Here is a 14,274-nt window from a genome sequence, read left to right as displayed (position 1 = left end):
CCCTGAGCTAGTTGTCACCTTGTCACCAAGCAACAGCCCAGCCCCTGGCACAGGAACAGTTCAACTCTCCCTCCTTCCAGAAGAGCTTTAAACCAGGATGTGATGGGAGGGTGGGGAGGTCCTGGCACAGAGAAGCTGTGGCTGCCCCATCCCTGGGAGTGTCCAAGGCCAGGTTGGATGGACCTTGGAGCAACCTGGGACCGTGGAAGGTGTCCCTGTCCATGGCAGGGGGTGGAACAAGATAGGCTTTAAGGTCCCTTCCAACCCAAACCATTCCACAATTCCATGACACAGAGGTGGGTATCCCTGCCCTCCATCTCCTCCAAATAACTCAAAACCACACGTTGTTGGGTTGTTTGATGCTTTTATTTATCACATGTAAAAACACTACTAACTCTGTCTGCAGGTACCTCTTGCTGCACTGCAAATCACACAGCTCCAAACATTGACAGGCAGAGAAAGGAACTAAAGTGTTGATGCCCAGAACCACAATGTCAGGATCCCTGAGGGTGTTAAATACACAGAACCCCCTCGAGGACTGTTCTACAGAAGCAGTAGAGCATTACAATTAACACATCAGAGTTGGTGAAAACACTGGGTGAAGGGATCATCTAGGGGGGAAGAGGACCTGCAGACTGGTCTTTTCCTTCAGCTGCCCTTAACTTTCTAGTACAGGTAACTGTGATCTAAGTAAATGACTGGTGCTCAAAGCCAGAACAGGGGTCGACTGATCCACACTTAGTTGACACGAGGGTTCCTGAAGTTCCTCCCAGCAAAGCGAGCCTTGCTGCCAAGCTCCTCCTCAATTCTGGGGGGAGGCAAGAGAGCACTGGGGGTCAGCAGACAGCACAGAGCTCCTGCACCAGCACAGCCACTGGCCTTACACTGAAACCCTCAACCTACGTGGTGCTGAAGGCACTGCCAGTGACAAACCAGTTCCCACCAGTCACGGAACTGCCCCATCGGGTCAGTGCCCCCCATCTGGCAGAACTCAACCTAAACATTTTAAATGCTTGCCCAGGAGAACTGCCCCATGCAGAGAGAAGGACAATCTCACATCCAGGATCACAGGATGCTTTCTGTGATGTTCCCTTCAGTGTGTCTGTTAAGGACCTCACCCATCCAGCTCAGCCTTCAGCCACCCCCACAAAGCACCGGCCCAAAAGCACCTCTGCCAGGGTCACTTTATGTCCTTCAGCTGCAGGGTGTTTCTGAGAGGCAGAAGACCAAGCTGTGCCCCCCAAAGCATTACTGGAGCATTCACTCTATGCCAGGCTCAGCCCTGTTCCCCTTTCCCAAGGCTCACCTCAGCAGCTGGTTGTACTTGGCTAAACGCTCGGATCGGCAAGGGGCACCAGTTTTGATCTGAAAGGGAAATCACAAAGTTAGTGAAGAACTAGAGCAGAAACCAGGCCAGAGGGGCCAACACAACACTATTCAGAGAAACAAGCATAATTATGTAATAATAATTTAGTGATAAGCTTTATTTGAGCATCAGGCTCAATATCTAAACACTCAAACACAAGAGGTTTGGGAGCAATAAAGATTGTTCATTTGCTATCAGCCTCAGGATCAGGAAATCCCAGTACACCCACTGGAGCTGACAAAGGTTTTTTAAATTGGTGGTTAAAGGTGAGTTTGCACAAGATAACAATTTTCCTGTCACACTCCTGTGAGTCAAATCGGCTCCCTGTGTACAGGCACAGCACACCTGAAGGCAGAGCAGCCCCCAGCTTGCAGTGCAGCATGGCCTTGGCTTCACCACCAAATCAGCTCATCAAGCAAAAAAGCCAAACTGCAGCAGGTAGAGATACCAACCTGACCAGTGCAGAGACCCACTACCAGGTCAGCAATGAAGGTATCTTCTGTCTCTCCAGAGCGGTGACTCACCATCACACCCCAGCCGTTGGACTGGGCCAGCTTGCAGCTGGAAGAGATAAAGACACGAGGTTCACACCGTGCCCATGAGCCCAGCAGCCTTTGCTCTGGTGTCAGTGCCAGGTGGCAGCATTCCTGGCTTTGGCAGGACAGAACCACCCTTTGGGACAGGTCAGGATCACGTGACAAGGCGGTGACCGAGAGCCGCTTTCACACGTGCTCAGACCCTGTGAGTGTGCCCCATGACACCAACACCATGAAGGTACAAGTTTACTTGCAATATCCTCTCTCAGTTAATAATTGTTCTCCCTTCACAGATGCTCCACCAACAGATTTCTGTTCCCCTGGATCTGGTCTGTATGTTCACCTCCCTCAGTTAAAACAACCCCCCTGCCTGACCTGGCCAAGGGGGAGAACTTACGCCTGCAGGGACTCTGTCACGGAGCCGATCTGGTTGACCTTGAGCAGGAGGCAGTTGCAGGCTTTCTCCTCCACAGCCTTGGCAATGCGCTTTGGATTGGTCACAGTAAGATCATCACCAACCACCTGGATGCCAGCACTGCCAGTGAACTTCTTCCAGGCAGCCCAGTCATCCTGGTCAAACGGGTCTTCAATGGACACCACTGCAGAGGGATACCAGCAGCTGTTAGACAACGCCAGCCTGAAAGGTCTTGTTTGAATGCAGTGGTACCAAAGTGCTGCAGCCAAGCACTACCCACTTTGAAGAACATTCCTAAGACCCCTAAGAGGCTGATCAAGGGAGGAGCTCTCAATCCCTCCTGTAAGAGAGGCTGCACAGCAGCTCTTTCTTTCAGCAATCAACCCCTACCCACCACTACCGTGCTTCTTGTTAATGAAGAACTCACCGGGGTAGCCCTTGACAAAGCCCTTGTACAGGTCAGCCAGCTGGTCAGGAGTGATGTATCTGCTGGGGTCATCGGGGGATTTGAAGTCCAGGTCATACTTGCCATCCCGGTAGAACTCTGAGGCAGCCACGTCCATGCCAATGACCACCTTGTCGGTGTATCCGGCCTTGGCGATCGCCGTCTTCAGCAGCTCCAGGGCTGGAACACAGGGAGGGATCTCTGAGCTCCTGCCAAACATCTTAACCCCAAAGCTGCTCATTTCCCAACAGCAGCACGTTCACTTGGCAAAGAATCTCCATTACCCACTTTGGAAAGCCCAAAGGCTGCACAGAAAAGGTTCTTAAACTCTCCCACTTCTGAACTGACTGGAACAAGATATTACTCTAATACTGCTTTTAGCTTGTAATACCCTTGAGACACCATTATGGGATTCCTAATCTCTTCAGGCAGGACTACATGTCAGCCCAGAAAGCTTAATGCTAGGTGATACCACATCCTCCTTCAGCTTTATGCATGTGGGCAGGAAGCACTGGCTGCACTCTAATCCCTTTTAGCTCCACATCAAGTGCTGCCCACAGAAGCAGCGACCATCCAAACCCTGACAGGAAAGGGGACACAGCCTGCCTCTGCACAGGGAACCCCTCTTGGCATCTACCTGTTCTCCACTTGCACATTTATCTGCAGAAGAGGGGAGAGAATCACTCAGGAAAAGTCTCTGGATACTGCTCGCTTACTGTGCTACTGTTTGGCAGAGCCCAAGCGAGGGAACTCAGTATGATCCAACCAGTAAAACTCTCCCCATTACCCCTGAGTGAAGCAGCTGGGATCAGCCAGGCTATCTGCAGTAGGAAGCTTAGATCAAGTGGTTTTATTTCTTGTTGGTTTGAGTTTTTTGTGGTCTTGGTTGGGTTTTGTAAGATGCTAATGTAGCACAGACTGCAAAAGCAGCTGCCAGCAACACAAATTCCTTGGGCTGTGACGGTCATTCAAGGTCATCCTCACTGAGGTCTGTGAGGGCACAGACCCAGCAAAGCTGCATGTGACAGGGACTCAGAAATGGCCCCATTCCTGGTGCTGCCTCAGGATCTTCAGTGTCAGAAAAGGCAGTGCAGTTTAGAAGTCACCCTGAACAACAACATAACTAACAGGTGTAAAGTAACAAGCAACTTAAGAGTTGTAGTATCCTACTGCCTTATTAGCAGCTCCATTTCTGTGAGAGGCAGAAAAACAGCTCCTCTGGCACAGTTTTTGTAGGAACAGGTATTTCACTTCCCACAGACAAACTGCCTCCCACAGGTTCCTGAACAGAACTGTTTGGCCATGGAAGCAGCAACTGCCTCAATTTCCCAGACAAACCTTTGTGCACTCCCACACATGACCAGGCAGAGTATAAACTGTTTTCCTCCCCTGTCAGCAGAAAAAACAACTCCAGTGATCTTTGACTACTGGTTCTGGGAGACCTGCAGTGCACAGATGTTTCCATATCACTTTTCAACTGGAAGGACACAAGATTCCCTTAAGCTGCCATGGGAATAGAACTAATGAGGCACTGAGGTTAAAGCCACCCTGTCAAACTGCATAAGCTGATGTCCAAGGGAACACCTGACCACATCAGTAGAGCATCTCAGGATGTCTGTCAGGCTAAGAAGCAGAGCCAAGAAACAGCAGCAAGTCCTACACCTTTGAACCTGCTGATCCTGCTTTCCATTGATATCGGGCAGGCGTGGTCTTAATTCCCCAGCTTTCAGTTACAGCTCCTCCTGCATTTAGCTCATTCTTACCTTCTTTGTTTTCCAGGATGTTGGGGGCAAAGCCACCCTCATCCCCCACGTTGGTGGCATCCTTGCCATACTTCTCCTTGATGACATTCTTGAGGTTGTGGTAGACCTCTGCCCCGATGCGCATGGCCTCCTTGAAGCTCTCGGCACCCACGGGGAGGATCATGAACTCCTGCATGGCCAGCTTATTGCCGGCGTGGGAGCCACCGTTGATCACGTTGAAAGCCTTGGAGCAACCAAAAAAAGCCAAGTTAGAACGTTTCAGGGGAACTTGATAACAGCATTTATGCCCATCAGGCATCGTGAGGCAGCTGGTCAGACCAAGGCTTCAGCCCCACCAAGAGACTCACAGGAACTGGGAGAATGACTTCTGCGTTTCCAGCAAGGTCAGCGATGTGACGGTACAAGGGGACACCCTTCTCAGCAGCACCAGCTTTGCACACAGCCAGAGATACACCCAAGATGGCATTGGCACCAAATTTGGCTGAAAGAGAAGGAATTGTTTATGGAAATGTCTTTATAAAGACACTCAGCAATGCCAGCCCCACAGTTTTAATTATGGCAGTGCACAGCACATGCCACACTCTACACATTTCTGATAAAGTAAGTTAGAATTCTATAAACCCTTCTTAACCTTTCCCCCCCCTCGGGACAACACAAAGCCCACTTACATTTATTCTCAGTCCCATCCATTTCCAGCATCAGTTTGTCAATCTTTTCTTGCTCCACAACGCTGACATTCTGCAGAGAGAAGCAAGCAAAACCCACTGTTTGACACCAAACATGTCCACAAACTCTCACCGACCCCCCACTGCATCTACACCCCTGAGCAGGCACCAAAACTTGCCATCATCACACAGCAGAACCTCTGGCCTCTTGCAGCAGACCAAGGCTGACAGGCAAGCTGGATGTGCAATCACTTCACATATTACCTAGTTTTGCACCATCCTTTGTAAGCAGGGCTTGGAGCCCACAAAGAACTCAGGAATCTCACACAAGCAGACTTTTCTAAATCCCTCAGATTCCCTTCCAAATTACCCAGTTTGGATGAAACCCAGCCTCTCCTCATCATTCAGCCACTCAAGTGTAAAGCACACCACTGCAGCTCCCAGGTGCTTGTGTTCCTACACACTGCACCACCAGGCTGCCAGAGATGGTTTGATCACGTATTAGATATGCATTCATTAAGTAAATTAAGTAAAACAATTGCTGTAGTCAGTTTGTTCACATGCACCCCAATCCACTAACACCCCCCATGTCACACAGTTCCTCCAACCACCCCGAGGGGTGGTTTGGCCACACTGCCTGGCTTTAGGTGAGGTTAGGGAAAGGTAGATTGCTCCTACCTTGCTAACCAGTGCAGGTGCAATCGTTTTATTGACGTGCTCAACAGCTTTTGAGACACCTGGAAGGAACAAGCAGATCAGACACTGGTCAACCACACGGGTTATGCAGGTGTTAGTTGGGATCTCAGGAATACCACCTCATGCTACTCCAGCCCCAATCCAACCTGAGCTCACAGAGAGGTCACCTCGACTGAGTGGGAGCTGCCTGAAGGACACACTGCCCAGGAATGCCTGTGCAGGGTTAGTCTGCAAGGCCATGCACTGCAGGAGTCAGCCAAGTGACAGGGTTGCACTGAAAGCACATCCATTACCTGTGTGCACAGGGCTGTCCCCAGGAACTCATTGACATACTTAACAGCTCTGGAGACACCTGACAGAAGCCAAACAGGACAACAGAATCAAGAGGGACAGGAAGACTCATAGCCAACCCCACAGGCATGCAAGAGAAAGGACACACACAGCTAAACAGACCTACCAGCCAGCACGAGCCTGACACTGAGCAGTGGACCAGAAACAAAAGGTTCAAAGAGCAAAGGAAATTGTGCAAGGCTGTATTTCAGTTTTCCACCCAGGTCTCCATAATTCTGCCAACAGCACTTTGGACCCAAACCTCAAGTGGCTGAGCGACAGCATTTACAGAAGGTTTTAGGATGGGCTACTCATAGAATCTATGAAAAGGGGGAAAGAAAAAGGTTTCCCCAGAAGTTAGGTATGCAGCAGCTCAGGCATTTCACCATCTGCTATCATTTTGTAACTTTGCTAAAGCATCACCCTAGCACATGTTTTACTGTGCAGTGTTTAAACATTTCCAAAAACCCCACGTTCAGAACAGTGAATGCTAATTAACTGCACCCTAAACCACATTAATTGCTTTTCCAAATAGTCTAAGTCTGCAGATTTATATTACAAAAGGCCTACCAGTTATCTGCAACTCATCCCATTTGGTGATTATTTTTTCACAACTCCTGTTATCTCCCAGCTGACAAAGCCCTTCAGCTGCCACAGCCTGTTAACTAGTCTAGTTAGATGCCATTAAGAACTGCCTGTAGGATCAGACTTAACAGGTCTAAGCACACACACATTTAGCACAGTGAGGTAAGTACACATTTACTCTTCTCAAGAAGTGGTGCCCTGGGTAAACAGCATAAGCTCTTCAGCTTTTTGGGATATTCAGTCATCCAGGAGTTTATTCTGCGTTAAAAGCATTAACAACCATGAATCTTCTAAGACAAGGCTCTCCAAGTTAATTCAGTAGTTATCCACTCTAATTGCTCCTTCTTAATAGGCAAAAAATATTTCGGCTTCCTTTCACCTGACTGGCAAAAGATTCTGAAAGTAATTCCCTCTCCCAGCCAAAAGTCAGGATGATTGCTTATACTTGGAAGGCATCACCAGTGCTTTTAGAGCAGCAAGTTAGAAAGGAGCCCTGACTGTCCAAGCTCTCAGAATGGTCATAAGAACTACAATTAGGATGTGTATTAGGTAATGACATCTTGTTTGCAGCTTTTCATTCTCACCCATACATGTTCCCCAGCCAGCCTGGTGACTGCTGTGTTTAATTTCCTTTCAGAGCACACAGTCAGTCCCCAGACAAGTAAAATATTAACACCATTAACACAAACCTAAGTATCCTGGCTACCCGTAATGACAGGCAGAATTCAGAGTGGCTTTAACTGCTGTGCACCCTGAAATAGAAGCCTCCTCCAGGATTACCAGTGCAGAGCTGCACATTAGCTGTGGGCAGCAGCTGGCATAAAACCTCAGGTTCAGGATTTAACATGCAGGGATCTAAGGAGTCTACAGTGACAGAGCTGAGAGATTTAAGGGTTCTTTGAGAATTTGGCCCATGGAAAGACCTTGTGACTGGTTCCAAGCCTTTTGGAGGAGGCAGTGTGGATGTCCTCATGACACCCTGCTGATGCACTCTGACACACACACAGGGCAAGAGGAGCAGCATAACAGAGGACATTTGGGCACTGTACAGAGACACTGGCACCTGCCTGGCCTGTCCAAGCTCCACAGACCCACCTGTGCAGGTACAGTGACCTCCAGCACGAGGCAGCTGCACTGCTGGAGGCAGAGTCACCCTGCACATCATCCCCAGAGAACCAGCCCAGCAGCCTCTGCTTTCCCTGTGCCCCAACCCACAGCTGTCCCCTCCCTGTCCATCTGCACTGGCCCTGCTCACTTGCCATGCCTTGTACAGAACACAGACAGCAGCACAGGAGCCCTGGTGTCCTCTGCTACAGTGCAGCAGCAGCACCTGCAGGGACACAGCCCCTGTGACAGGGCTCTCTGGGGACCCACACTCAGGGTTACCTTTGCCCAGGTAGCGTGTCTTGTCATTGTCACGAAGCTCCAGAGCTTCATAGATTCCAGTTGAGGCACCACTGGGAACAGCAGCTCTGAACAGACCTGTGCACAACACAAAAATGAAATGTCTTGGCATGTTCAAACCCACAAAACATCCTACACCCATAAACCATCCCAACCTGCCCATACTTCCAGCCCTGGAGATGGGAGAGGAAGCCTCTAAACCACATCTCTGCTCATGTGTGCAGTGATTCTAAGAGGGTTGTCTGCTCCTTTACAGCATCACCAGTTTATCAGTGTTTCCCTCACACTGACTCATTCTCTTCCACTGTGCATTTCAAGTGTTTAAGTTACAAAACCATCCATTCTTTTTCCAAAAAGGCAGCTTTATTCACTGGATCTACTTTAGAGCTCAGTCTGGCAGGCAAGCTCTTAAATTCTAAGATATGGCATAAAAGGGACAATTAAGAGGTCTATTTTGTTAATGTGAGTTCTGAGCTCTTCTGACAACAGCAGAGCCACCCAGACAGCTCATTCCTCCAGCCAAGGATGCTGAACTTGGAGCAAATCTGCACACTGGAGTCTGTTCTGCCTGTGGTTCAAGATGCCAGCTTCAGCCTCCAGTCTTTCCCTTATCCCACTAAATCAAAGAGCTTAGTGGGGGCAGTCTCATTAAATGACTGCATTAATCCTTTGAGGCAGAAAGATCAGCTCTTTAGTCAGTGTATTAAAGGCATTGTGTTTGCTCATTCCACCAAAGCACGTTGGTATGAGTCTGCACAATGCCTTTGTCAGATCCTATCAGATGTGGGATGAACAACTCACAAACCAAGGGAAAGTCCTACAATAATTAAAAATATAAGATGTTATATGTGAAGGCCCAATTAGACAAGTTCTTTAGTCACGCCTGAGTTCTCACACAGAGAAGAAACCATTACTCAAAATTCAACTCTGCAGCAGAAGACTTTCATTACAGCAAGTGACTGCCAGACCAAGTGCAGTCACACAGAGTTTGGGGAGCACTGACCACCAGGACCATCAGCAGCTGCTCGAGGACAGGAACAAAGGCCTTAACTTCAGTTTGCAAGTGCTATCCAGTTTATGCTTGGGGCAGGGGAAGGAAGGCAGGTTTGGAACTGCACTGGCACGATTTAGACTGTAAGAAGCAGCACACTTCAAAAAGCCCTGCATTGTCTAGGCCAGGAACTTGAGCTCAGCAAACTCATCCCAGGAGAATGAGGCAGAGGTTTTTCCTGCCAGTCTCAACAAGTTCTATGTATGGAAGAAAAAGTAAGCACAATTGCAAGGCTAGAATGGGATAATTTGTTCCATCAGATACAAGAAAGGAATGAACCCCTGCAGCTGAGGACTCACCTTTGTTGGTGTAGAGGTCTACCTCAACAGTGGGATTCCCACGAGAGTCAAAGATTTCACGGGCGTGGATCTTGGTGATGGACATCTTTAATACCTGAAAAGAAGATTTTAGCATTACTCATGGAATGGGTTGGAAGTTTCCTTCTGATCATCTCGTTCCACCCCCTGCCATGGGCAGGGACACCTTCCACCAGACCAGGTTGCTCCAAGCCATGTCCAACCATCCCCAACTTCCAGGGATGGGGCAGCCACAGCTTCTCTGGGCAACCTGTGCCAGTGTCATCACCTTTATCATTAAAAAACCCTCTTCCCTATATCCAAGGGAGAGTCTCTTTTGATGTTTTTAAGTGACCTCATTGCAGTATCATGAGACCCTGCACAAACAGTAGGAGCAGATGACGTGCATGCAAGCTCCTGGTAGGCAGCAAACTTCTCTAGAGAAATTGTCTGAATGGAAAATGGGAGCTTCAGCAGGGAAGGGAGGAATCTCTAATTAACAACACCAGAGGTGCCTTTCTGGTGTCAGGTCACAGTGTCCTCACAGTTATAAAGTGGTAATTCCTTTGAAATATGGCGACTCCTGGGAATTAGGAAGATGCCAAGTCTCTGGGTAGGCTCTGCACAGTCACCACTGAGTTGGGGTGACCATCATGTTGCAGCCTAAGCTGCAGGTGAGCAGAGCAGGCAGAGCCCCATCCCACACCCTTCCCACCACAACCTGCCAGTGCCACTCCCCAGCTCCTGGGGCTCCCCAGAGGCTGGTTGTGTGTGACTTTTGGCAGCTTCAGCTGGCCACAGACACAACCAGCACCACCCAACTCTCACCAGGCCTGTCCCAGTCCCTCTCCCACACAGCCCAGGGGTGCCAGAGACACAGAAACCCCCTCAGGCCCCCTGCCCAGGGACCTCACAGGCCTTGCACTGCTCTAAGCAGGCAGCAACTGCTGCAAGCATCAGCTTGAATTTTATATCCTGTAATAATACCTGCAGGCACGAGACCAGTTCAAAAACCTCACGCTGCAGGAAAACTTCTTAAACTTGGTGGGAGTTCAGAGTCAAATGTTGGGAAAAGTCTCAACTTAGATGGGAAGAACAGTCTAAACCCAGAAGGCTGGTTTCAGAGAGAGATCTCTCACCACATAAGAGCAGCCAAGCAATCCTAATACAGGAAATCTCTGCTACCAGTTAGAGTTCTTTTTGATAAAGAGTCTGAAGTGCACCAGCTCTTAGTATGCACAGCAGCTGCTCAGAGCCAAACAGAGCCTGTGTCGAAATAGAAACAGCCACAGCTCTAATTAAGAGCTTGCATTAATAGTTACACCCTGTTGAGTATTTACAGGAAGAGTTTTTCCTTTTAACTTTTCCTCTTAAAAGGAAGAAAATTCACCACAATGTTCTGAATACTTCCTTTTCCCCCTTCTCACTTCTACACACATAAGAAAACTCTTACGTAAGCTTGGCTAGATTTTAGAAACCAAGTCATACACATGCTTGTAAGCCACTCACTGGCACCAAACCCAGCCCATCTGCAGAGAATAAAGCTCAGCCTCAGAAGCAGAACTATCTGGAATCTGGCTTTTTGGCAAGCCAGTGTGGGTGGCAACTCTGTTTACAGAAATGGTCATGAATCCACAGTTGCTGCAAAGTTAAGAAAACACGACCTTAGAAATGCTGCTGTTTGTTCTGAGTCTGTGTGAGGAGTCACTTCACACACTCAGTTCTTCCTCCACGGCAAATTCCTCCCCCTGAAGTTAAAAACACAGGCAGCCATTTGCCTTATCCCCTTGGCTTTCAAATGTCCCTTCCAGCTGTCCTGCCCCTGTATGTTGTATAACCTCTAACATTTTCAAGTGCCTGTTCAGAGTCAGACCCACACACTGACAGATGATAGGACTAATCTAGGAAGCAACACATCTTACTTGGAGTTGACCTTCACGCTGCCACTACTGAGCTTCAACCAGTGAATAACACACAAGCTAGAAATAAATCCCTGCAACTCTCCAGTTATCAGTCCCACCCACACTAACACTTATCTCTCTGCAGGTGCACTGAGCAATGGCTACCAGGAAGAGTCCCCATTTATCCAGAGAGTTTATTAGGCTGGCACTTTCATTTTCAGACCTGTGGCTCTGTCACAAAACTTTAGGTGCCTTATTCTTTGAAAGCACAGCCAGCTCACAGGAAGTCTTAGCACAATGCAAGAACTGTTTGTTGACCTTCACAAAGGAGGCACTTCAGGAATACACACTCCAAGAGCTTCCACTGGGAATGTCTGCCAGGTCTGACACTACTGAGCATCCTTGACAAACGACCTCTCCAGAAGTCCCTCCCTTTCCTGCACAAAGAGCCATTTCACAGCACCACTCCAGAAATCCTTCACACTTTTTTCTTGCTCATTTTGCAAAACCCCTCACTCCTGTGCTCAAGGAACAGTTTTCCCCCTGAGCTATAGGGTACAACTGAAGCTGTTTAGCTCCCCACAAGCTCAGCACTATGAATCCTGCCTCAACCAATTCAATCAACTCCTCTAGAACACGAGGGGCAGCCTGAGCACAGGTTTAACTGGGGAAATGCTGACTGAAGGCAGGAGAGGTCACCAGCAGCACTGTCTGCTCCAGACCTTTGTCCTGAGCCCTGGAATCAGCCCAACACGCAAATACCACAGTGGTATTTAACACACACATTGCCTTAAACCTTTTTCTGTACCATAATCTGCTGACAAGGTCACTGTCTCCCTGCAGGGGAGAAGCCACACACACCAGCTTTCCTGGCCTTCCAGGAACACACGTGTCAGCAGCTACTCAAAGCTAAGTCACAACCCACTGCCAGCTCTGAGTACTCACTCCACCATCACCTGAAGTCCAAGAAACCACCACTTATTCCCCATCTGATTCTCTGCTCTGCCCAGGAAATGCAGTATTCTCACACCAGTGGGGACTACTCCAACTGAAAATTATTTCTAAAGATTTTATTTACAGCCACCTTTATCATCAAAGCCTGTCCTTGTGAGCTGTTTTGCAGCCACATATCTGTAAAGTCAAGACAGGGTTACAGCTGAGCACTGCAAGCATCTGAATGGAGATTTAAAAAGCAACACTAAAGTTTGGCCTTAAGGAAGAACTACCCTAGAGTCTTATTACAGAACTGCCACTTACTAGCTTTGCCTGACATTTAAATGTCCTGTATGACCACAACTCTCATACCATTACCACCCTGAATATAGTTTACTGCCCATTAGACCTTTGAGCTTAATCTATCGGATTCAACACATCAAATCCACTGCTAAAGCACTCCTGAAAAGGGCAAATGTGCACCTTCCAACCCCACTGCTCTGCATTCCACGGGGTTTAAATTCACCTCTATCTCTGTAACATGATACTACGGGTTCTAAACAATGCCCGGCAGGGAGTGAATCGCAGACGTGTAGAACCACTTTCTCTCTCGGTGTTTTAACAAGATGGAGGCCTGAACCTGCATTGCCTCAGCCCGTGGGTTTGGATGACAAACTTCAGTACTTCCTGCCAGGCTCAGACAGTCACAGCCCTACCCTGTGACTCAGCAGGCGAGTAACGGAACAGGAGGAAGCCCAGGATCCTCTCCGGCAGTCCCTGCACGAGGCGAGAGGGTTAACACGCAATTCTTCAATTCTTTCTGCACACCTCAACATCCAGGGATGCACATCCACGCGCTGCCGCCTTGGGGTAACCAGCACTCAACCACCCGCTAAGAGACCTCAGGCACGGATTGGAGCGCCGACGGCAAAGGTTAAATATTTGAGACGGGCAGCTGAAGGACATCCACTAAAGAGGGGGAAAGTCCGAATCACCGCAGGCAATCCGAGCGCGATTGTTAATGACTAAGAGGGAGAGGTTAAACTCTGCCTTTGAGGATGCCTCGACCCAACATATCCCCCGAAGTTTGGTCCAGCCTTGACCAAATATCTCCCCGACTGTGTCCCCGCCTTGACTCATATGACCCATCATATTCCCCCGCTTTTGCCCGTGCCTTGACCCTCACAACCCCCTGATTTCACCCCCTAGTCCCATACGTTGGCGGGGTTCAGGCTGCCCAGACCCTCCAACCCCCACCGGTGCTGCGCGAACCGCCCTCAGCGGCCTGCACCCCTCAGGGACCACGGAGCCTCGGCACAGCCCGGCGGCACGGCCCCATCCCACGGGGGCGGCCAGGACTCCGCCGCTGCCACGCGGGGAGTCTGAACCGCGTCCCCGGTGCCCGCGGGGCGCCGAGGCCGAGCGGTGCCGGCGCACTCACCGCTGTGCCGGCAAACCCGCTGCGCAGCTCCGCCGATCTCGCCTCCCCGGCTCTGACTGAGGGCGAGCGGCCGCGCGCCCGCCCGCCTATAGCCGCCCTCGCGCTCAGCGCCCGCCCCCCGGCCGCTCCCATTGGCCGGGCCAGCCCCGCGCCGCGCCCCGATTGGCTGCCGGCGCCTCGCGCCAGAGGCGGGCTGGGGTGCGTGCGCTACGTGCCGCCGAGAGCCGGCCGGCGCCGCGTGCACAGTGCGCGCGCGTGGGGGGCGGGGCCAGAGCGGCCCATGCGGGCGGCGGGAGCGGGGGGGGCGGGAAGAGGACGGGACCATGTGACGGGGGGAGCGGGGGGAGCCGAGTCCGCGCGAGGGACCATCGTGGAGTCGTGGAATGGTTTGGGTTGGAAGGGACCTTAAAGATCATCCAGTTCCAAACCCGTTACATAAGCAGGGAC

General features: G+C 50.1%; 1 protein-coding gene across 2 annotated transcripts; it reads right to left on the bottom strand.

The window, feature by feature from the left end:
• Nucleotides 1–344: 344 nt before the first annotated feature.
• ENO1 (enolase 1) lies at nt 345–13,958 on the bottom strand. Of its 2 annotated transcripts, XM_051786317.1 has the most exons (12): nt 13,828–13,958; nt 9,556–9,649; nt 8,188–8,283; nt 5,869–5,927; nt 5,194–5,263; nt 4,873–5,006; nt 4,526–4,748; nt 2,745–2,942; nt 2,300–2,501; nt 1,819–1,927; nt 1,307–1,365; nt 345–808 (listed from the first exon to the last, which is right to left on the bottom strand). In XM_051786317.1, exons 2-12 carry the CDS (start codon nt 9,638–9,640, stop codon nt 739–741), a joined length of 1,305 nt encoding a protein of 434 aa, XP_051642277.1. In that variant the 5' UTR covers nt 9,641–9,649; nt 13,828–13,958; the 3' UTR covers nt 345–738. The 2 variants fall into 2 exon arrangements, with proteins under 2 accessions (XP_051642277.1, XP_051642278.1); XM_051786318.1 differs by lacking the exons at nt 5,869–5,927; nt 13,828–13,958 and adding an exon at nt 6,180–6,238.
• Nucleotides 13,959–14,274: the final 316 nt, after the last annotated feature.

Source organism: Manacus candei, unplaced genomic scaffold, assembly GCF_025592945.1.
Source record: "Manacus candei isolate 608988 ecotype Guabito, Panama unplaced genomic scaffold, ASM2559294v1 h1tg000022l, whole genome shotgun sequence".
Taxonomy (NCBI): domain Eukaryota; kingdom Metazoa; phylum Chordata; class Aves; order Passeriformes; family Pipridae; genus Manacus; species Manacus candei.
Note: the sequence above shows the minus strand (reverse complement) of the source record. Positions and strands in the feature narration are given on the sequence as shown.

What these genes read in the sequence shown, in the direction of transcription:
- ENO1 (XM_051786317.1), bottom strand. Translation starts at nt 9,640, where the DNA reads ATGTCCATCACCAAGATCCACGCCCGTGAAATCTTTGACTCTCGTGGG. An exon ending in GACACGCTACCTGGGCAAAG is followed by an intron (nt 5,928 to 8,187) that starts GTAACCCTGAGT and finishes TGTTCCTTCCAG; the next exon opens with GTGTCTCAAAAGCTGTTGAG. An exon ending in CTTTGTCAAGGGCTACCCCG is followed by an intron (nt 2,502 to 2,744) that starts GTGAGTTCTTCA and finishes ATCCCTCTGCAG; the next exon opens with TGGTGTCCATTGAAGACCCG.